This window comes from Phyllobates terribilis, unplaced genomic scaffold (assembly GCF_046119375.1).
Source record: "Phyllobates terribilis strain yellow unplaced genomic scaffold, ASM4611937v1 Scaffold_12__6_contigs__length_324123572, whole genome shotgun sequence".
NCBI classification, from domain to species: Eukaryota; Metazoa; Chordata; class Amphibia; order Anura; family Dendrobatidae; genus Phyllobates; species Phyllobates terribilis.
Window position 1 is genome coordinate 279,996,431 of NW_027362772.1, and position 24,678 is coordinate 280,021,108.

The 24,678-nt window shown below is 46.0% G+C and overlaps 1 protein-coding gene across 2 annotated transcripts in view; it reads right to left on the reverse strand.

Moving 5' to 3' along the window:
* TMPRSS4 (transmembrane serine protease 4) overlaps positions 1–24,678 on the reverse strand; it is a 39,779-nt gene that overhangs the window by 1,564 nt on the left and 13,537 nt on the right. For both annotated transcript variants that reach the window (XM_073657057.1, XM_073657058.1), the window contains exons 3-13: positions 14,667–14,709; positions 13,215–13,589; positions 11,208–11,360; positions 8,455–8,578; positions 7,701–7,799; positions 6,092–6,132; positions 5,807–5,969; positions 4,069–4,235; positions 2,052–2,150; positions 1,781–1,917; positions 1,118–1,273 (exon numbers count right to left, since the gene is read on the reverse strand). In XM_073657057.1, coding sequence (XP_073513158.1) covers positions 1,118–1,273; positions 1,781–1,917; positions 2,052–2,150; positions 4,069–4,235; positions 5,807–5,969; positions 6,092–6,132; positions 7,701–7,799; positions 8,455–8,578; positions 11,208–11,360; positions 13,215–13,589; positions 14,667–14,709 — 1,557 coding nt within the window. The remainder of the gene's footprint in view (positions 1–1,117; positions 1,274–1,780; positions 1,918–2,051; positions 2,151–4,068; positions 4,236–5,806; positions 5,970–6,091; positions 6,133–7,700; positions 7,800–8,454; positions 8,579–11,207; positions 11,361–13,214; positions 13,590–14,666; positions 14,710–24,678) is intronic.

Sequence of the window (24,678 nt, forward strand, 5' to 3'; positions counted from 1 at the left end):
CCTCCTTCCCACAACTCACCCTTACTTCTCTTCGTCCCTCACATCTCCTCTCGCCCCCTCACCGCCGCCCCTCCTCTTGTCCACTCGCCCATCTTTCCACCCCTCCTCTCGCAACTCTCACTCCTATCTTGCCCACATGCCTCCTTCCCACCCCTCCTCTTGCCTCTCCTCTCGCCCATCTGACCCCTCCTCTTGCCCCCTCTTCCCACCCCTCCTTCTCACACCCCTCTCTCTCCTCCTCTTACCCATACTTTCCATCCCTCCTCTTCCCCTATGCACCTCTCCTTCACGCACCCCTTCTCTCTTGCCCCCTTTGTCTTTGTTTCTCCTCCTCTTACCCCCTCGCCCATCCTTCCCACCTCTCCTCTCACCCCTCTCCCTCTCTCTCCTCCTCTCTTACCCCCCTCGCCCATCCTTTCCATTCCTCCTATTCCCCTATGCACCTCTCCTTCACTCACCCCTTCTCTCTTGCCCCCTTTGTCTTTGTTTCTCCTCCTCTTACCCCCTCGCCCATCCTTCCCACCTCTCCTCTCACCCCTCTCCCTCTCTCTCCTCCTCTCTTACCCCCCTCGCCCATCCTTTCCATTCCTCCTATTCCCCTATGCACCTCTCCTTCACGCACCCCTTCTCTCTTGCCCCCTTTGTCTTTGTTTCTCCTCCTCTTACCCCCTCGCCCATCCTTCCCACCTCTCACCCCTCTCCCTCTCTCTCCTCCTCTCTTACCCCCCTCGCCCATCCTTTCCATTCCTCCTATTCCCCTATGCACCTCTCCTTCACTCACCCCTTCTCTCTTGCCCCCTTTGTCTTTGTTTCTCCTCCTCTTACCCCCTCGCCCATCCTTCCCACCTCTCCTCTCACCCCTCTCCCTCTCTCTCCTCCTCTCTTACCCCCCTCGCCCATCCTTTCCATTCCTCCTATTCCCCTATGCGCCTCTCCTTCACTCACCCCTTCTCTCTTGCCCCCTTGTCTTTCTCACTCCTCCTCCTCTCTTGCCCCCTCAACCCTCCTTCGCTCACCATTCCTTTTGCCTATCCCCACCTCAGAAAAACTCTCCCATGTAGTTTCCCTATAACAATCATATGTGTAAGGATGCAGAAATGGCAGCAGAAGCAGTTACCTTCATTATTCCATATATCCATGACAGAAATGACGGGACATTTGTGTATACTCCAACTTTGCCAGGTCGCCCACAGCCGTCTCCCCAGCTGACAATAGCAACTTGTTCCCAGTGCAAAGATTCACTCAAATACACCAAGGGGCCTCCACTGTCACCCTAAAAAAGAAAGTTTATTTTCATCCTTTTGTTTGAGACGTAAGAAACTGTATATTATAAAATGTTAATAAGATTTTAACAATTTAATACATCCATTACTTAGTGGTATACTCTTAAATTCTATTAGTTTTGGTGGAGATCAGCCCTGCTTATAGGGAGCAGTAGGGTATGGAGTCTCATTGGTGATGCTCCGTGAATATTAGCCCTTTGGGAAGGAAAGGGGAATATTTTATTTTTGTTCCTGTTCGAGCTAGTTAACCCGTAAGTATTAACCAAGCCAGACACTCGATCTCTTACAGACGGCTGTTTTGGGGCACTTGCCCCTCGACACTGCAGAGCCAAAGCTGTGTTAAAGAATTGCTAAGGAGAAACATCCCGAAACAGCCGTCTAGATTAGTGTCTGACGTTGCGTCCCTCGTAAAGGGTCAGAAATTGGACGAAGCAACCCTGGAAGTCAAACAATGACACTAGGCCTAAACTGTGCCGAAAGCGAATTAAAGGAGGTACCTGGCAAGTGTCAAGCCCACCCGAGAGCCGGCCAGCGCAAATCATTGAATCTAGCACTTGACCATAATACTCCTGGTTGCAAACACTTCTGGATATTAAATTGATAGAGACTTTCTGAAGGGTGGAGGCCAAGGTTGCTGTAAAAGGCAAAATTCAGAGAAAGAAGCCAAAAAAAAAAAAAATTGGATTGGATTAAAGTCAAACTAGACCAAGGACAGATCTGGAAAAAGTAGACAAAAATTTACAGAAATGACTTCCAACATGAACATACCTCCTCCTTCCACAGTGTGACCCCAGCCAGTCACCGACAATGGTGCGTTATCCGGCAAGCTGCTATCAAAGCCTGGAAGACAGATCGCCTGTATGGAATCTGGGATGTGAAAGACGAAAGGAGCTTGATCAGTGAAAATAAATAATGACACAAATTCGAATAGTCTCCATCCATCGTCAGTGAATGCTTTAGAGGCTATATACTTTATTTAGCATCCAGCTGAAAAGGACATCTGGGGGGAGCATTGGCTATCGAACAGTACTCTGCTCATAATATTTCTACCAAATGTCTAGGATTAATACCCAACTTCCTAAATTCTGGTCCTAAGAGTTATCCAGTAGGAGCCCATTATATAGATGACCTCTATTTGCAGAATTTTGCATTACCATATTTTATTCATAGATTTTCCATCTAGGCTCAAAGATCCTGCAATTTTGACTCTTTATAAAAAATAAAAATAAAAAAAAGAGCCAAATCAGCTCATCTGTCCGGGTGCACGGCAAAATACTCCAGTAATAGCAACAGCCCAAACAATAGCCAGCACTCACATCTTCTTAAAATAATTCCTTTATTGATCCAGTAGTATAAAAAGGCACAAAAAAGTGGTTGAACAAAACAGCACAAAAAGTAAAAAAAAAGCAGAAAACAAATATTTGCCGAGCTCACAGGCAACATGTTTAAGACCTACATGGTCCTTTGTCCTTGACGTTTGTCCATGTAGGTCTGAAACATGTTGCCTGTGAGCTCAGCAAATATTTCTATTCTGCCTTTTTAAATTTTTGTGCTGTTGTGTCCAACCAATTTTTGTGCCTTTTATACTACTGGATCAATAAAGCAATTCTTTTAAGAAGATGTGAGTGCCGGCTATCGTTTGGACTGTTTAAATAAGTTTAGTTATTCATGACAATAATGTTTGTTCAGGATAGACCCTTGTCTAAAAAGTTTAGTTCACATACACGTTGGAGCCTCCATCGTAGATTCTGCCAAAAATTGGGAACCAAATAGAGCACTACATTGTGTCCAGTAAAATGTCGGCCACCGGGAAAGAAACTCAATGGACTCTATGATAGTCAATGATATCCATTGGACGCAGTCTGTGACCGCCATGTTTGGATTTCCTGCATCACTGATACTTTTTGTTGTTGTTCTGATAACAGAACAGAAATAAGGAAATATGTGAAAGGCGGCTAAAAAATAAACTGCGGGGTCAAAAAACAGTTACATCAAGCATTGTGTATGGAGAGCGGAATGGACAAGACTGATCCAAAAATATCCTGCTTGCTCTTTGAGAACGCTGTACAGTCACATGCAGACCAGACCATTAATAGAAGCCTCTAACCCAATCATTGTCTAATCTGATGACAATACCTCCGAGATATGAGGTCTATGAAGAACGGCATATGGCCCACAGGTCACGTTTCACTCTACCTCTGCATGCACTGACCTGCCAATCTAAAACTATGCTCAAAAACAATCCTAATCCCTTTTTCATGCTAATGGGAAAATGTATGTATGTATGTATGTATGTATGTATGTATGTATGTATATCTATATATCTCAATGCCTTAATAATTCAGTATATTGTAAATTTCACAATCATCAAATAAGCCCAAGGTTGGGCTTTATATTAACATCAAGATGTTGGCGCTCATAGAAGGCCCCCAAATGCCAATGTAACCCATTTACTTATAGTGGTTAAAACCGCTAAAATGCCATGATCAGAGACTGGCAGTGGCGGCTAAGAGGTTAAACAGCAGTAATCACAGCTCGCTCCAGTCGCTGCTGTTCAAGACAGGTGTTGTCTGTATAACACCTTCCTAAAGTCTAACTCCACTTTCACAAAAATATTCAACAGGCCAGAAGTTTTGATCGGCAGGGGTCTCGGATGAAAGAGAGGCGGAAGTGATCGGTCACGAAATCTGGCACGAGTTTCATACACCAGGATTTAGTCTCATTTATGAATTCTCCCACTTCTGAAAATGGCGCAGAACGGACGGTAATAACAAAACCTCATTACCCGAGAAGGTCAGATCGCTCTTCAGTTTCAGAATGGCAATGTCATACGGCTTTAGGTCCAGGTTGTACGAGGTGGGAATGTAGATCTTATCCACTTGTGATGCAAAGATGCAGGTAAGAGTGGAGAGGCCGGCCTGCACCCGCCATCTGTCCACCTGCTGCTCCGTCCTAGATGTGGAGGAAGCCGGTATTATCTATAGGTAACATCACAATGCCAAAATATTATATCTCATCGCCATACGAGGGCTTGTTCTATGCGGGACAAGTTGTAGTTTTGGATGCAACGTTCACTTTACCAAATTATGTACTGGAAGAGAGCGAAAGAGAGTAAAAGAGCGAGCAAACGAGTGAAAGGACGAGGGAGCGAACAGGCAAGGGAGCAAACGGGCGAGAAAGCGAATGAGAGTAAGAGAGCAAAAGAGCGAACAGGCGAGAGAGCGAACAGGCGAGAGAGCGAACGAGAGCAAGAGAGCAAAAGAGCGAACGGGCGAGAGAGCGAACGGGCGAGAGAGCGAACGGGCGAGAGAGCGAACGGGCGAGAGAACGAATGAGAGCAAGAGAGCAAAAGAGCGAACGGGCGAGAGAGCGAACGGGCGAGAGAGCGAACGGGCGAGAGAGCGAACGGGCGAGAGAGCGAACGGGCGAGAGAGCGAACGGGCGAGAGAGAGAACGAGAGCAAAAGAGCGAACGGGCGAGAGAGCGAACGGGCGAGAGAGCGAACGGGCGAGAGAGCGAACGGGCGAGAGAGCGAACGGGCGAGAGAACGAACGAGAGCAAGAGAGCGAACGGGCGAGAGAGCGAACGGGCGAGAGAGCGAACGGGCGAGAGAGCGAACGGGCGAGAGAGAGAACGAGAGCGAGAGAGCGAACGGGCGAGAGAGCGAACGGGCGAGAGAGCGAACGGGCGAGAGAGCGAACGGGCGAGAGAGCGAACGGGCGAGAGAGCAAACGGGCGAGAGAGCAAACGGGCGAGAGAGCAAACGGGCGAGAGAGCAAACGGGCGAGAGAGCAAACGGGCGAGAGAGCGAACGGGCAAGAAACCGAATGAGAGTAAGAGAGCAAAAGAGCGAACAGGCGAGAGAGAGCGAACGGGCGAGAGAGCAAACGGGTGAGAGAGAGCGAACGGGCGAGAGAGAGCGAACGGGCGAGAGAGAGCGAACGGGCGAGAGAGAGAGCGAACGGGCGAGAGAGAGCGAACGGGCGAGAGAGAGCGAACGGGCGAGAGAGAGCGAACGGGCGAGAGAGAGCGAACGGGAGAGAGAGAGCGAACGGGAGAGAGAGAGCGAACGGGAGAGAGAGAGCGAACGGGAGAGAGAGAGCGCGAACGAGAATGGGTCTCATTATGCTAATCACATGAGAGATCACAGGAGAGAAGATGGAAAAAAATTCTCCATCTTCTCCATTGTATCAGTCCATGAAAATCAGACCGCGCAGTCGGATGTCATTCAAGTAAATTTTTTTTCATTGACTTGCATGGCTGATTGTGATCCGAATATTGGATGCAAATTGTTCATGCCGTAATTTTTGTTTCTTGGACTGACTCTGATGGAAAAAAATAAATAAATTGGACACGTGCACGGCCCCATAGCATAACATTGGTCCGAGCGCGATCCGATGTTTTGTCAGATCACACATGGGCCGAAAATACGGTTGTCTGTACGAGCCTTAATGAGAACTAGTACCCATCCTTCATCACCACCAGTGATATCAAGGCTAAGGCTATACAAGACCATGACTTACCTTGGGAAACAATGTGCCGCACTTAGGATAATACGGGGGGTAAGAATGGATCCTCCGCACGAATGCTGCCCCATGTACTGCAGGCTGACCTGCCAGGGGGAATGATCGATGGAGGAGTCCTGTCCTCCGATAATTCGTTGTTTATCATGATTAACACCACAGGCTAAAAGGGACAAAGTGAAATAGATGAAGCTTAAGGGACTTCCAAAGAAGCAACGCATCACACATATGTGAGCCTAGGACTGATCAGGAGATCAGTTATAGAAAGATGATGGAAACACTCACTTATACAGCTGATAGATACAACACTGCCAGATGAGCAGGTCCTGAAAAAACAAAAGACAACCCTATAAGCAGAACTTTCCAGTTTAATAGAAGTATTCACACACAAAACTTTTTTCTTTTTCAAATGGATCCGTGTGCCGCATCTGTTTAGCTCGGCGCTTGTTCTGTTCTCATCCGTTTTTTTGCAGATCAGAATGAGCCATTTAAGTCTAAGGAGATCCGATACAAAACGAAACCGTTTTCCATCCATTTTTAGCAGACCAGTTTCTGAATGGCAAAAAAAAAAGTTCAAAACACTTTATATTTCCTTCAGTTTTTATAAAAAAATAAGTGAAAAACAGGTAAAAAAATTGTCCATTGTGTTAAGGAATATGGAAAATAATGTGTGAATGTGCCCGAAGGCGAAATCCTCACAAGTGTTTGTCTATTCCATTTGTCTGTCCCAGTTTTAGAAACAAAACTCTATTCACATGTCTGTTTGTATTTCCATTTCCTGATCCATTAAAAAAAAAAAAATCATTCATTCGAATGGCTTCTATGTCTCCAAAAGTGACATCTGTCTGCTGTTTTTTGGGGAAAAGATTAAAAAAAAAAAAAATTAATCTGCGTCATTTTTGTTTTTTTTATTTCCCCTCGTTTTTAATATTAAAGTCTATAAGAAATAGATTTAGTCATTCATTAGGTTTTCTGTTTAACGGATCTGTTTTAAAGCACGGAGCATGCCCAGAACACTCGGAGAGGTTCAGAAATACCTGCACTAAAAAACAGATGCAAATTGATACCAAAGCTTTCATTATTAAATGCAGCCATTTAGACATTTCTTTCTACTGGATCTGTTACAAATGGATCCCAAAAGGGACATGCGAACAGAACGAAGTTAAAACGGATTTGTTGCATTAGAGTGCATTCCGACATCCGTATGAATCGGACCAGATTTCAAGGACTGGCCGGCGGGTCTTCAACGTCATAGACAGTCGGCCAGTCCTTGCAATGTGGTCCAATTTATACCGATGTCTGAAGGCACCCTAAACAGAAAGCAGGGGGACCCCAGAGACAATCATAGGGCTCAGCTGAGTTCCTTTATCTGCCTGCTTTTTAGAACAGAAGTTCTGCATGATGCACTTTCTTCCATTCTAAAAACCAGAGTGACCTCGTAATAATCCATGATGCCCCTTGGTTCCGTTTTTACATGCTGTGCAGCTCATCCATTTCAAACATTAATCCTGTCTATCCCTAAAAAAGGAACAGAATGTCCAAAAACAAGTGTGAACGTAGCCCAAGGCTAATACAATCTAGGACCCCAAGTCCTGGTTATGGAAAGGATAGGATCGCCTTGGAGTTTTATTTGTCTACGCCTTTTTTTTTTAAGAACAGAAAGATGAAATTAAATGTTCAAAACATTATTGCAAGAAATGGCTTCCTCCTATAAAAAAGACACAAATGGCACCAAACGGGTCCGGTTAAGTCTCCATTAAGGTGGCCATCGTTTTATAGGAGAAAAATAATAGTGCAACATTCTAGAAGAGGCTCCGACCCAAGTGTGAACCTCGTCCAAGAGGAATTAATGTGCACGAAAACGTACGTTGGCCATTTCTAGCCTTTTACTCACCCAGTAACAGGAATCACCTCTATCCCATTGCTGCCGGGCCGAATGGTACTGAACGGCCCATTTATATCACTTCTAGTTACAGAGGTAAATGTAGGGTTACTGAAACACAAAAACAGAATGGGCTTTATTCCCTGCCTCTATATGTGAAGTGGACAGCACAACGAGCGGGCATGTATTATTCTATCGACTACAGGCTAACGAATAGGGTCTAAATATATAAAAATACAAACACAGATCAATAATCAATACAATGTTGTACAACTATGATCAATATTTTATAAGTTGCATGCTATAGAGATTCTGGAGAAGTTGCTATACTAATTTGGACCACTAGAGGGCAGACTCTAACCTCATTTATTTTATTGAAATAGGCATGTCTGGTCTGAGACAAGTCAAAGCAAGTAAAAGCCTTTCCTTAAGGGCTTTGCTGCAAATTCTGTAGAGCTGCAAGCCTGAGCAAGCTGTGTCTTAAAGAGGGGAGCAAACAAGACAGTCTTGATTCAGCTACAATGGAGAAAAAGGAGAAAAGGGGAGAAAAGGGGAGAAAAGGGGAGAAAAGGGGAGAAAAGGGGAGAAAAGGGGAGAAAAGGGGAGAAAAGGGGAGAAATTATTCACAGAAATAATAAAAAACACACAACTAACTTTTACTACCCAGGTCTAACCTTGCACAGGTCACTTATGATACATGTGGTTGGCGTGATTACATTCAGTGGTTAGCAATCATTTCTGTCCGTATACGGTGTATAAAATGTACCTTGAATATCCCAGCTCCGCACATACAGCTTTAGCTCTTGCAGCATCAAAACCATCAGAACAAATGTAGTTCCACCTTCCGTAGCCGTAGATCTGCGCGATGGAGCCAGATTCTGTCAGCCGGACTGCGACACAAGAATGAATAAACGATCAAGAATATTGCGTCTGGTTTTGTAAGAACTTTATTGTATCATTATTACTATTCATATAATAATTACGCTTTGGTTTTCTAATAAGGCATGTTTTGGGACAAACTGTTCTTTAAAATTGGGACTGAAATGTAAAGAGGATCAGAGTAATTTTAAGTACATAGAAAGGTGGAGCTGTGCAGGGCGGCCGAACGCCCCCACGGCTGGAGCTGTGCGGGGCGGCCGAACGCCCCCACGGCTGGAGCTGTGCGGGGCGGCCGAACGCCCCCACGGCTGGAGCTGTGCGGGGCGGCCGAACGCCCCCACGGCTGGAGCTGTGCGGGGCGGCCGAACGCCCCCACGGCTGGAGCTGTGCGGGGCGGCCGAACGCCCCCACGGGTGGAGCTGTGCGGGGCGGCCGAACGCCCCCACGGGTGGAGCTCTGCGGGGCGGCCAAACGCCCCCACGGGTGGAGCTCTGCGGGGCGGCCAAACGCCCCCACGGGTGGAGCTCTGCGGGGCGGCCAAACGCCCCCACGGGTGGAGCTCTGCGGGGCGGCCAAACGCCCCCACGGGTGGAGCTCTGCGGGGCGGCCAAACGCCCCCACGGGTGGAGCTCTGCAGGGCGGCCAAACGCCCCCACGGGTGGAGCTCTGCAGGGCGGCCAAACGCCCCCACGGGTGGAGCTCTGCAGGGCGGCCAAACGCCCCCACGGGTGGAGCTCTGCAGGGCGGCCAAACGCCCCCACGGGTGGAGCTCTGCAGGGCGGCCAAACGCCCCCACGGGTGGAGCTCTGCAGGGCGGCCAAACGCCCCCACGGGTGGAGCTCTGCAGGGCGGCCAAACGCCCCCACGGGTGGAGCTCTGCAGGGCGGCCAAACGCCCCCACGGGTGGAGCTCTGCAGGGCGGCCAAACGCCCCCACGGGTGGAGCTCTGCAGGGCGGCCAAACGCCCCCACGGGTGGAGCTCTGCAGGGCGGCCAAACGCCCCCACGGGTGGAGCTCTGCAGGGCGGCCAAACGCCCCCACGGGTGGAGCTCTGCAGGGCGGCCAAACGCCCCCACGGGTGGAGCTCTGCAGGGCGGCCAAACGCCCCCACGGGTGGAGCTCTGCAGGGCGGCCAAACGCCCCCACGGGTGGAGCTCTGCAGGGCGGCCAAACGCCCCCACGGGTGGAGCTCTGCAGGGCGGCCAAACGCCCCCACGGGTGGAGCTCTGCAGGGCGGCCAAACGCCCCCACGGGTGGAGCTCTGCAGGGCGGCCAAACGCCCCCACGGGTGGAGCTCTGCAGGGCGGCCAAACGCCCCCACGGGTGGAGCTCTGCAGGGCGGCCAAACGCCCCCACGGGTGGAGCTCTGCAGGGCGGCCGAACGCCCACGGGTGGAGCTCTGCAGGGCGGCCGAACGCCCACGGGTGGAGCTCTACAGGGCGGCCGAACGCCCACGGGTGGCGCTATACAGGGCAACCGAAGCCCACGGTTGGAGCTATATAGGGCGACCTAAGCCCACGGGTGGAGCTATACATGGCGGCCGAACACTCACGGGTGGAGCTATACAGGGCGTTCAGGGCGGCCGAACGCTCACGGGTGGAGCTATACAGGGTGGCCGAACGCTCACGGGTGGAGCTATATAGGGCGGCCGAACGCTCACGGGTGGAGCTATATAGGGCGGCCGAACGCTCACGGGTGGAGCTATATAGGGCGACCGAACACTCACGGGTGGAGCTATACAGGGCGGCCGAACACTCACGGGTGGAGCTATACAGGGCGGCCGAACACTCACGGGTGGAGCTATACAGGGCGACCGAAGCCCACGGGTGGCACTATATAGGGCGACCGAAGCCCACGGGTGGCGCTATATAGGGCGGCCGAGCGCTCACGGGTGGAGCTATACAGGGCGGCCGAACGCTCACGGGTGGAGCTATACAGGGCGGCCGAACGCTCACGGGTGGAGCTATACAGGGCGGCCGAACGCTCACGGGTGGAGCTATACAGGGCGGCCGAACGCTCACGGGTGGAGCTATACAGGGCGGCCGAACGCTCACGGGTGGAGCTATACAGGGCGGCCGAACGCTCACGGGTGGAGCTATACAGGGCGGCCGAACGCTCACGGGTGGAGCTATATACAGGATACGGTCACTGCAAAATTATATAAAAAAAAAAATCTCATCTGTTGAAAAACACACACTTGTTCATCTTCCTTTAAAAGGGGAAGGGATCTGCTTTGGATAGCCCCCTTCAATACGAGCTTGGGTTATCTAATGCTTTCAGCTGAATCATTCAGCACTCGGACATTATTGCAGAATGAGTTTTGCTTGAACATACAGCAACCAATAATCAGCACAACATGGATTACAGAAGCGAACTGGCAAGAAAAAAAAAAAGAAGAAAGACACGAGAGGTCATGTGGTAGAAGAACTACTAAAATATCAACAAACGACAACAGTTAGCACAGCGCCATCTACTGTCCGCTCAAGAGAGTTGAAGTATAAGCCTGAAGTTGTTGCACAGTCCAAGGCCTAATTCGCTACTACTATCATTTTAAACAAGTGACCAAATATCCCACAGCGCCTCCACAGGTGAAAGTGAGAATTACCGCCTATGTAACGAACATTTCTGTGTAATACTCACCAATGGAGTTATTGCTATAATCTACTCTCTGAACACAACGCAATTCATCTTCATTGCCGCTACAGTCCTGCGTCCCATCGCACCATTTATCCAGTGGAATGAACTTAAAGGATTTTGTGCAGAAGAAGTAGTAATTATCTAGGACCACCTTAACTGTAAGAAGAAAAAAAAGGAAAAATGAATTACTGTAAAAGTTTTTTTTTCCCCATCTGTGTAAAGTAATTAGAAAAAAGTGCTCAAATAGTGTGCATGGGGTATATATATATATATATATATATATATATATATATATATATATATATATATATATACACACAGTACAGACCAAACGTTTGGACACACCTTCTCATTTAAAGATTTTTCTGTATTTTCATGAATATGAAAATTGTACATTCACACTGAAGACATCAAAACTATGAATTAACACATGTGGAATTATATACTTAACAAAAAAGTGCGAAACAACTGAAAATATGTCTTATATTCTAGGTTCTTCAAAGTAGCCACCTTTTGCTTTGATGACTGCTTTGCACACTCTTGGCATTCTCTTGATGAGCTTCAAGAGGTAATCACCGGAAATGGTTTTCACTTCACAGGTGTGTCCTGTCAGGGTTAATAAGTGGGATTTCTTGCCTTAGAAATGGGGTTGGGACCATCAGTTGTGTTGTGCAGAAGTCAGGTGGATACACAGCTGATAGTCCTACTGAATAGACTGTTAGAATTTGTATTATGGCAAGAAAAAAGCAGGTAAGTAAAGAAAAACGAGTGGCCATCATTACTTTAAGAAATGAAGGTCAGTCAATCCGAAAAATTGGGAAAACTTTGAATGTGTCCCCAAGTGCAGTTGCAAAAATCATCAAGCGCTACAAAGAAACTGGCTCACATGAGGACCCCCCCAGGAAAGGAAGACCAAGAGTCACCTCTGCTTCTGAGGATAAGTTTATCCGAGTCACCAGCCTCAGAAATCGCAGGTTAACAGCAGCTCAGATTAGAGACCAGGTCAATGCCACACAGAGTTCTAGCAGCAGACACATCTCTACAACAACTGTTAAGAGGAGACTTTGTGCAGCAGGCCTTCATGGTAAAATAGCTGCTAGGAAGCCACTGTTAAGGACAGGCAACAAGCAGAAGAGACTTGTTTGGGCTAAAGAACACAAGAATGGACATTAGACCAGTGGAAATCTGTGCTTTGGTCTGATAAGTCCAAATTTGAGATCTTTGGTTCCAACCACCGTGTCTTTGTGCAACGCAGAAAAGGTGAACGGATGGACTCTACATGCCTGGTTCCCACCATGAAGCATGGAGGAGGAGGTGTGATGGTGTGGGGGTGCTTTGCTGGTGACACTGTTGGGGATTTATTCAAAATTGAAGGCATACTGGACCAGCATGGCTACCACAGCATCTTGCAGCGGCATGCTATTCCATCCGGTTTGCGTTTAGTTGGACCATAATTTATTTTTCAACAGGACAATGACCCCAAACACACCTCCAGGCTGTGTAAGGGCTATTTGACCAAGAAGGAGAGTTATGGGGTGCTACGTCAGATGACCTGGCCTCCACAGTCACCAGACCTGAACCCAATCGAGATGGTTTGGGGTGAGCTGGACCACAGAGTGAAGGCAAAAGGGACAACAAGTGCTAAGCATCTCTGGGAATTCCTTCAAGATTGTTGGAAGACCATTTCCGGTGACTACCTCTTGAAGCTCATCAAGAGAAAGCCAAGAGTGTGCAAAGCAGTCATCAAAGCAAAAGGTGGCTACTCTGAAGAACCTAGAATATAAGACATATTTTCAGTTGTTTCACACTTTTTTGTTAAGTATATAATTCCACATGTGTTAATTCATAGTTTTGATGCCTTCAGTGTGAATGTACAATTTTCATATTCATGAAAATACAGAAAAATCTTTAAATGAGAAGGTGTGTCCAAACTTTTGGTCTGTACTGTATATATATAAAATATATATTATAATATATGGTAATGAAAAAAATACCTTCTTTCGTACTTACTCAGTATGCCTATAACTGCAAGGGAAGCCAATATGAGCACCACAGTTGTGACTGGGACACAGTATCTTCTCAGTGCGGAAACTCTTCTGATCTTGTAGACTAAAGGATTGGCTCCAGGTCTTGTATTAGGCCTTGGGGTACCTCGGACAGGACCTGGTGTTCTAGTTGGACCCGCCGGCCTAGAGGCAGTAGGTTGGGCAGGTCCTGATGGTCTGGAGGCAGGAGCTGGATTACGAGCAGGTCCTGGGGTAACACGAGTTGGTCCTGATGGGGTACTATTAGATCCTGAGGGTTGAGCGTTAGTCCTTGGGATAACAGGCTCTGGCTGTGATGATACAGCCGGCTGCGCGGTGTTGCTTGCTCTTTCATTTCCACCTGTAATGGCCAAACCAAAAAGTTACTATTGGAAAGTCTGAAAGGTCCACTGAGCCACATTCAATCCCATAGACAATTTACAGGTTCTTTGTGATGTTTGATCCATGAGATTTACAAGGAGTGATCAAGGGTGGTGATGGTAGTGTCACGGGTGTGTCAGAGGTGACAGACAGTCGCCCTGCAGTTGGTTGCAGGAGATCTCTACATTTGGCATTACAGACATCTTCCTAGAAGCTGGCTGTCTCTAGGACCCAGAGGCTACCTCCCTCTGGCTAATTGGCTCCCTGGCCTGGGTGTATAAATACCTGCTGTGTTCCAGAGGGAGGTGCCGGCTATATTCATTACTCCTTGTGAAGCTTTAGCAAGAGCAGTACTTTGTCCTCTCTGGAGCTTGAGGCTGAGTTCGCATTTGTCTATCTAAAGCTAAGCAATCTCCCCCTGTTTGTCTACCCTTGTTGTCTATAGAGTTTAGTGGAGATCGACTAGAGCTCATCTCCTCCCATCCCTATCCTTAGCCATACGCCAGGGAAAGTCAGGGCGAGGCACGCATGCGGCAATTGGTGAAGAGCCAATATAGTGACGGTAGTTGAGACAGGGTGACACTAGACCAGACTAGGAGGTCTCCACCCCCCCCCCCCTTTCCCTAGTGTTTGGGTTCCCTTTCCTTCTTCCCTCTGTGTTGCACCAAGTCTTTCCCATACCTTGCGTGACAGGTAGGCAAGTGAAAAACCAAGTTTTTGCCACAGCTGCGGAACTTTTGAGATATCATGTGGCACATGTCCATATAAAAATACCATATAAACCATATATATGTACACAATTGTAGGACATCTGTTCGCACAGGCTTCATAAAATGGCGCTTGCATGACTGCACTTGTAGCTAGTAAACAGCATGTTCTCCAGTGAGGATCTCTCATCAATAATTGTTATACATCACTCAGGTCTAGTAGTGCAGGATTTTATCCTGAATAGACCTATTGTGTTTAACTATAGGATAATTACAGCTGTGAAATGGAGCGCACACCCTACGAGATCTCTGCGCCTGGGCCATCCACAGTAACAATGGGCCATTCTTACCTGTACTGTTCAGAGGAGATGCAATGTCCTCCTCACCTCTACTCTGTAAAACAAAAAGAATAGAATTAAAAAGAACATGCCATAAAAAAAAGAAGCTACTGCAAAATTTTTTCATCACGATAAAAAAACAAAACACAGATGAATTCTTGCAATTTTTACTCTAGAGTCTCATAATTAGGACGGACACGTCCTGTTCTGCAGATATCACTTCTCAGCAGTCATCACATCACAACAGGTAGGATAATAAAATAAGTGTCAGATGTTGTAAATAACAGGATCCACCTTTCACAATAGGTGATGTCACAGCTCACCTCCTCCTCCTCCCTGCATAATGGCCTATGCTCAAGTCACAGAGCATGCCCACAACATTCTCCAGTAGGAGCCAATGGACATCTTCAGTTTAATCGCTTCCCGTGATCTGTGGAGCGGCTGTAAAGAATCTCTCTAAATGCTGTAACCAGAAGCGCAGGTAAGATGGCTTCCCTCAGTTATGTAAAGAATTCTAAAAATCAGAAAATAAACAGATTAACCAGTTCAAGACTGGGTGGGCCATTTACCCCCGTTCCTGACCAGGCATATAATTTTCGTTTTTTTTTTCGTACATGGGTTTAAAAAGCTGTAAAAAAAATAAAATAAAATAAAAATTAAAAAATAAATTCTCTTTCAGATATTAAAGTAATATTCTGCATGTTTTTTTCATGATACATGGTTTCCATTTTTGTCAGTCATTCTCTCTTTTTTTCCAATATCGGGCGATATTTGTGGAAAAGAAAAGGAAATAAGTGTCTGTTTTTCCCCATTACTTTTTTATGACCAGAAAGAATTACCAAAATAAGTGTAAAAATTTGGTCCCCATTCTGTATCAAATATTTAATATATCAAACACATTTTTTTATTTTTTTTTAATGGGGGTGGGCCTAGTAACAAAAAAAACTGTGGATTGACAGTGTCATTTTTCACTTTTTAACCAATTTTTTTTTATTCATTTACTTTACACATTGTGTCTGCCATAAGGCCATAAAAGACTTGAGAGATGGGGTGGGGGAAGCCATTTATATATTGAAATATTTGTAATTTTCATATTAATATACCTTGTAACTGGGGCTAATATACTAGCCCAGGTTACAGGGGAAATGCAGTCTCCTGGCTTCACAGCAGAGCTGTCCGAGTCTCCTGTGACCCAACAGCTGCTGCTCGTTCCGTATACACAGCAAACACATAACCACTTTATAAAGGAGGAGGAAGCGTTTGTTTAGCGTTGTGTATACTGTGATGGAGCAGGCACTGACGGTAATAAACCAGCTCTGCCTCCTCTATGGAGACTCTGGCTGTGTGACAGCCAAATCCCTGCTCCCGCAGCTACATGATATCCATTACTGTGATATAAGAAGGCGCGACATAAGAGACAAGGATTCCCAGAGCTGTGCGACATTTGTGCAAGAAGACTGCCATCTACTGTCCAAACGAGACTCTGTGGAACCAACCAAAGGAGGTAGAGCTTTAAAGGAGCAAAAGTTTGAATGGCGTATCGGGTCAGGTGACCTTGATGATACAGTTCTCCGAAATAAAAGGCCAGCGTGCCTAAGCAGGAGGGGATTTGGTGCCAAGTAAAGAAAGGGGTAGGATGTGCATCAAGGTAGACGCTAAGGTGACATGCCGTGGCAGAAGGCCCGAGGCAATGGGCTGTGGCCCGCCTGCAAGCAGAACCTGGGCAGCGCCAAGCGAGTTCCTGAATCCAGACAACGCCGGTCGAGAACCGAAGACACCATCCACGCCAAACAAGTTTGGAAACCCAGACTACATCGGTCAAGACCCGAGAACCCAACCTGCACCGGTCAAGACTATGCCGGTCAAGACCCGAGAACCTGACCTGTACCGGTTAAGACCCAAGAACCCAACCTGCACCGGTCAAGACTATGCTGGTCAAGACCCGAGAACTTGACCTTCACCGGTCAAGACTCGGAGTCCAGACTATGCCAGTCAAGAGCTGAAGCCCAGCCCTCATCCCACCGGGTACCAGAGACATCTGCCGTAAGTCAAGCACCGATGATCCGTGGGAAGACTCCACTCGAGGGAGGATGCCCGTGGTGATGAACGTGATGCGCGAGGGAGCCAGGCCGTTGCTTCCACCACCAACGTACGGTACAGGGGTTGGTCTTGGCTAGTGCCGCAGTTTGGTAGGGACCGGTTGACGGTCCACCGAAACTTGTAAGACTTTGTCAGGAGGACTTTCTGCTTAGTGGGAAGAACAGGAGATCCCACTGTGTTAGAAGAAGAGCTAATATAGTGACTTAACCTAGTACCGGTATCATTCCCTTTGCCGAAGGTTCTAAGAACTTTTAACAAGAGTCCTAGAAGTTCAAGAGAACCTGAAGCTTCATTGTATATTTGTTGATGCAATTATCCTGTTTAGCATTGTTTGTCGTTGCTATGTTGCTTTGTCTGTGCGTTGTATTCGGTACCTGCTTACAGTAGTTCTCCCTCAAAGCAGCTGATCATAAGGGGTCTCATCCTATTTCTCAAGACCCCCCCTCACTGCTGTTACATGGAGAAGCTCAGTCATTGCTCAATTGAGCGGAAATCTATGGGCAAATCTTGGTCCTTCAGAGTCCGGAACTGCGCTGGACATGAGGGCTAAAGAGTAACAAACAAACAAACAAACAAACAAACAAACCATCCTTCAGTAATACAAGTAACATTCAAAGTATAACAAAACAATGATAAATAATAAATGCAAAAGTCATAGAGAAGAAACAACCCAGAAACTAATGTAAGGTCTATATTGGTAGAAGTCATATCTCTTGTGAGGTCACACCTAGTTTCATGCCGTTTAGCTGTTGTTTTTGCCTTAGGCTGAACTTTTAGTCCTACACACAGACATGTTTTTCCAGCTATGTAATACCTAGGGGAGCAGAAATTATCAGTCAGATCAGTGCGTTTCGGGAGATTATGGGTCTCACCGTCAGTACTCTCTCATTTTAGAATTAAGATTGTTATGTACCCTCTATTTTTTACCTATGTTCCTGCTCTTTATTTAATAGGTAAGTCTTAGCAATCTTTTGTACTACTTCAGACAGAGCAGTGGGGGGAGGCTCCTGCTGCAGAAGAGAGTTGTCTTACAGCCACACAGGACAGTGAGGAAGAGGGGGATATCGCAGATCACACATAAAGGATTGATAGGAAAAAAAAAAACACATTACCCCTTGCCAACTTGATAAAACTGTACATCATGGTCAGGTGCCAGTTCCTGCATTATGACATACATTTTAATCAGAATAATCCAGCGTGTGCAGACAGGATAGCTGCAAGAGAAATGGCAGGAATGGGTTTAGCTTCCTCATTTGGGTTTTAACCTCTTAACTGCTGCTGGCAATAGCAAAGGCAGCATTTAATTGGTTAGACAGATGGAAGGGGGTCTCTCTATTGCCCACCACCATTGTTATTGTTGGGTGCACTCGCTATGGCAGCCAAGAGCTTAACAATTGCTCCCAATTTTTGGTACCACTGTTACATGCACGCTGCTAGGTTCAGATAGGCCGAGACGGGTTTCATGAATTTGTTGGAATCCTGGGGGAACCGTTACTCAGGGCGACCATGGGCTGCAGCTTCTCTCAGGCACACGATAGATTCAGTTGCTGACCAGACACATCTGACAAGAGTCTTTCAAGAATTTAACAGTGGAATTCAATCGGAAGCACAGCCAGAGCAATTCAGGGATATTACAGCAACAATCTTCATTACAGTACAGTCTGACTTTCTTGAGCAACCGGCTCCAATAACAATACAGTAGATTCTTCACAAGGCACAGTATTACAATCTCTTCAGTAGCATAATTCAGCACAGATTAGATCTCTTAGCAGCACACTTCTATGCATATACATCCACCTCAGGCTTTTCCTTCACAAGGACACAATAGTACACAGCATTCTTTATCCTGCATGGAGATGGATGGGAGTGGGGTTTGATGATGGAGATGATCCCTGTGACACGATTCCTTCCAGTCCTTATCTTTCTGCCTGATAATACTCTGCACTGTTAGTTCAGGGAGTTTATCTGACCTGTGTTTAGTTTCTCTCCTGATCTGAATCCTGTTCAGTTGCCTTCTGGCAGATCCAGATAACACACCACCTTTCTCTTCAGCTTCAGCCAGACTACAATAACAAGTTGCCCACAATCCCCTGAGGCTCTGCTAAAACACTCCCTGTCTCCTGTGACTGTGTTAACCCCTCTAGTTGCTGGATGCTTCTGAAGCACAACACTTCCTGTCTCCTGTGCTTGTGTTATTTGTAACAGATGCTGGATGCTTTTGAAGCAACAGCACTACTTCTGCATGTCACATCAGTACTAAACAGTTATACCCAAAATGCTAAGTTGTCCCCAGGTCCATAGCCTGGGGATCTTAGCAATTAGATCCTCAGTGATTAGTAAGTTAACCCCATACCCTATGGGAATCACCTTTTAAATTCTGAGGAGGCAGGGTCTAATAAAAGTTTTACATGAGGTAAAAAAAAAAAACAACTAAAAAACAACCCACAACTTTTGTCCTATATAAAACACTAAATACATCAAAATGTAAAACTCATCATTCCTGTTTGGGCATTGTCAGATTGAAAAACAAAGTGCTCATTCACAAGGAGAATGCTTGAAGTTGTCAACTTATTCATAGATTTCCAGGAGAATACTAGGAATACCAGAAGAACAGAGCAACACAATTCTATGGGAAAGTAAAAAGGAATCGGGACTCGATAGGGAATACTAAAACTGTCAAATGAATGTAGCAACCATTATAATGAGAGTGTCTAAACTTTTCAGAATGGGTAAAGTAAAACTGGCAGTCTAGAGACACTATCATATTACCTTATAAGTCAAGAGGCCGATTATTTTACAGGTTTTTCTCAATGTTCTTCGTTCTTGATTACAGTACAAAAGAACGTGACCTTAGAAGCAGAAGACGTCACACATGCTTTAAAATGACAAAAGCCAACAAACAGGTGTCGGAAATTCTGTTTTGAAACTTTCCGGCTTATCTTCTGGTAAGGAGATTTACGAAGTAGTTATCAGCAGTGATTCACCACGTAACACCCGACGGGTATAGAAAATATTTTGTTATTGATTAATCATGCCTGAAACCAGCGTGCGCTGAAATGTTGTTTCACGCGATTGTCTTGAAAGGTTCAACTGGATTATCGGGGGTTAACCTGCGGCCATTTCAGGTTGTGAACAGAGGCACACGACAAGTTTATGGGGGTAACTTTATATCAGAGGGGTACAAAACTTATCCCCATAATGGCAGAGGGATAGGAACACCCCCTTCCTACTGTGACCCTCCGGGCCAACCTCCCCCCATACATAACCGAGGATCACTCCGGTCAAAGTATAAACATGGGGGCACTTTTTTTTTTTTAATACACAAATGGTGAGAATTTAGGAAACGCTCTACTTTAGGTATAGAAAAAAAAATCACAACTTACAAGATCTGTTTTAAAAATGTTCATGACAAATATATATATATATATATATATATATATATATATATACACAGTATGGACCAAAAGTTTGGACACACCTCATTTAAAGATTTTTCTGTATTTTCATGACTATGAAAATTGTACATTCACACTGAAGGCATCAAAACTATGAATTAACACATGTGGAATTATATACTTAACAAAAAAGTGTGAAACAACTGAAAATATGTCTTATATTCTAGGTTCTTCAAAGTAGCCACCTTTTGCTTTGATGACTGCTTTGCACACTCTTGGCATTCTCTTGATGAGCTTCAAGAGGTAGGTAGGTTAAGTATATAATTCCACATGTGTTAATTCCTAGTTTTGATGCCTTCAGTGTGAATGTACAATTTTCATAGTCATGAAAATACAGAAAAATCTTTAAATGAGAAGGTGTATCCAAACTTTTGGTCTGTACTGTATATGTAAATAAATATATAATCAGAGTTTAGAGCAATGCCATACTGAACTACTTTGCAGTGCCGTACTGAACCAAGGGCTACAGATAATTTAAAGAGATATTTACAAGAATACTTCACCAAAACCATCATCAGTACATTAAGATATCACCAAAATCAAGTTTTGAGCATTTGAGGATTTGCAGAGGTTCTGCTCAGTTTCTGCTCCAAAAAAAGAGATGTGAACATACAAAGTTTTTGAAGCAGAATCTTGTAGTCATGAACCACGTTTTGGATTGCTATATGTGTACAAGATGAGAACCATCGTCAGCACATGAATGCAGCACCAGAAACACCGTCAGCACACGTATACAGCACCAAGCTTAGTACAGCAATCAATTGTAATGTCAAGTCAGCCCCATATATAAATTGTACTGCTTGAACTTACAATTCCCAGTATGTCCATAAAAGTAAGGAGATGCTGGGAGTTGACAACCCCTCTCCATAATATCCCCCACACACAGCCCTTCTCCATAATGTTCCCACTCACTGCCCATCTCCATAATATCTCCCCCACAAGACCTCTCTGCATAAAGTCCCCCCCACTATAAATTATACTATGCCCCCTTTCACAATCCCCCCTAATAGCTCAAATTGCCCTATAATATCCCCCATTGTCCCATAATGGCACCAATAATGTCCTCCATTGTTCTATAATTTCCTCCATAGTGTCCCCCAGAAAGTAACACCAAAACCAAAAAAAAAATATAAAACTTGTAACAGTATGCTCAACTTAGTTTTTTTTACGCAGATCCTTACGATGTGGGAACATTTCCCATAGGGAAAAAAAATCATGAAAAATGTCTGTGCTGCACCTTGTTGTAATGCCATTGTGCAATTGCAATACACATTCTTTATCACACTTCATGTGCCAAAAAATGCTGAATACTGGTTGATGACAAATATGATAAACGATAGATATGGAAAGAGTCGAAAGTAATAGTGGGTGATCTCGTCTACTGCTCTTGAACAGTCACAAGGTAAAGACAAAGAGGAATATTTTTGATAAGTGGTACAAGAAAAGAAAAAAATTAAAAGGTAAACCCATAAGAAATAATACAAATCAAATTAAAATAGATGTTAGACCTGATGGGACTCGTGAACTTATTATGAAAATACTTCTCTAAATAGCTATTTACCCTTCTTGAAGTTTTAAATTCCATCTCCTCTCACCTAGCCTGATTGACAGCTCCTCAGTGTAACTCCTCTGTGCTGCTGCAGAGATTTCACATTGCTCAGTACAATGTGAAAATCATAAAATGCTTTAAAGAGAATATCAAGATTATGGATTTTCAAAGTAAGTGCAACAGCCTCATCAGGTCCAAGCAATCTATTTGATAAATGTACAGGTGGTACGGAAAGTATTCAGACCCCTTTACATTTTTCACTCTTTGTTTCATGTAGAAATTTTTGCAAATGTATTAAAAAAGAAAAACTGAAATAACACATGGTCATAAGTATTCAGACCCTTTGCTCAGACACTCATATTTAAGTCACATGCTGTTCATTTCCTTGTGATCCTCCTAGAGATGGTTCTACCCCTTCATTGAAGTCCAGCTGTGTTTAATAAAACTGATAGGACTTGATTTGGAAAGGCACACACCTGTCTATATAAGACCTCACAGCTCACAGTGCATGTCAGACCAAATGAGAATCATGAGCTCAAAAGGAACTGCCCAAGGAGCTCAGAGACAGAATTGTGGCAAAGCACAGATCTAGCCAAGGTTGCAAAAGTATTTCTGCAGTACTCAAGGTTCCTAAGAGCACAGTGGCCTCCATAATCCTTAAATGGAAGAAGTTTGGGACCACCAGAAGTCTTCCTAGACCTGGCCAACCAGCCAAACTGAGCAATCGTGGGAGAAGAGCCTTGGTGAGAGAGGTAAAGAAGAACCCCAAGATCACTGTGGTTGAGCTCCAGAGATGCAGTAGGGAGATGGGAGAAAGTTCCACAAAGTCAACTATCACTGCAGCCCTCCACCAGTCGGGCCTTTATGGCAGAGTGGCCTGACGGAAGTCTCTCCTCAGTGCAAGACAGGGGCGGAACTACCGCCCGTGCAGCCGGTTCATTGAACGGGGGCCCCGAGGGAGAGGGGGCCCCTCCAGCAGGGCCGCCATCAGGGCATGTCTGCCCTGACTCCAGTGTGGGGCCCAGCCGGTAGGGGCCCCCTTGGAGCCCCGTTGGGGGCCCCCTCTTGTGAGTCTCTCTCCTCATGGGGCCCCCGGCCCCATGCCAAGCGCCGGGTCCGGGACATCTCAGCGCTGCGCTGCGCTCCTGCGGCAGCGCCTTCATGATTCCCCTGATTTCCGGTCATGTGACGGCGCCGTCACATGGCCGGAAGTCAGGAGAACCTAGTGTCAACGATTTGGACGAGCGCCAGGATTCTGCAGGGATCGCATGGGGGTAAGTATAACAAGTTTTGTTTTTTTCAAAATACAATTTACTAGGAGTGGGGGAAATGGGAGGGGTGTGTGTGTGTGTGTGTGTGTGAGATAAGAGATGCACATGGGGTGGGGGGAGATGATAAAAGATGCACATGGGGTGGGGGGGGATGAGAGAGGTGCACATGTGGGGGGAGGGGGATGAGAGAGGTGCACGTGGGGGGAGGGGGATGATAAAAGATGCACATGGGGTGGGGGGGGATAAGAGATGCACATGGGGGGGAGATAAGAGATGCACATGGGGGGGGATAAGAGATGCACATGGGGGAGGGGGATAAGAGATGCACATGGGGGAGGGGGATAAGAGATGCACATGGGGGGGATGAGAGAGGTGCACATGTGGGGGAGGGGGATGAGAGATGTGCACATGTGGGGGGGATGAGAGATGCCCATGGGGGGGATGAGAGAGGGGCACATGGGGGGGAGGGGGATGAGAGAGGGGCACATGGGGGGGAGGGGGATGAGAGAGGGGCACATGGGGGGGAGGGGGATGAGAGAGGGGCACATGGGGGGTGGTGAGAGCTGCACATGTGGGGGAGGGGGATGAGAGAGGGGCACATGGGGGGTGGTGAGAGCTGCTCATGGGGGAATTGGGAGAAAATGAGCTGCACATGGGGGAATTAGGAGTAGGGGGATAATGAGCTGCACATAATGAATGTGGGGTGGGGGAGAGTAAATGATAAATGACGATGGGGTGGGGAGAGCACGGACATGATATAATGAATTGGGGCAGGGGGTGCATGTAAATAATGAATGCGGGGAGCAGGAAGTATAGAGTAGAGGTTCTAATTAAATTATATATTAAGTGCCTATTTACAGTTAATGGGGGCACCGTGGTGGATTACAATTTATATTTGGAATGGTAGGTTGCATAATAACTAACCATATATTGATGGTGGATGCACGTCTGTATTCAGCTGCGTAATGTAGAAGTTGGGGAATGTGCTCTAGATAACTGTGTTATTTTATGCAGAGACGAGTCCTGGCTGGAAGACGTGATGGCGGTCTGTGCTGGATGAAGGAGAAAAGCGTAGCTGAAGGACTTCACCTAGAGACGTCACCAGTGAGTCAGTGCATTACATGTACACTTACACTATATACTATGTACCGGGCTCCTGTGTATAATGTCACTGGTGATCACTGTATTACCTGTACACTATATACAGAGCTCCTGTGTATAATGTCACTGGTGATCACTGTATTACCTGTACACTGACAATATATACAGAGCTCCTGTGTATAATGTCACTGGTGATCACTGTATTACCTGTACACTGACAATATATACAGAGCTCCTGTGTATAATGTCACTGGTGATCCCTGTATTACCTGTACACTATATACAGAGCTCCTGTGTATAATGTCACTGGTGATCCCTGTATTACCTGTACACTATATACAGAGCTCCTGTGTATAATGTCACTGGTGATCACTGTATTACCTGTACACTGACACTATATACAGAGCTCCTGTGTATAATGTCACTGGTGATCACTAGATTACCTGGACACTTACATTATACATACCATGTATAGAGCTCCCGTGTATAATGACACTTATGGTAATATTAGTAATGTGGTGGTAATATTAGTAATGTGGTGGTAATAT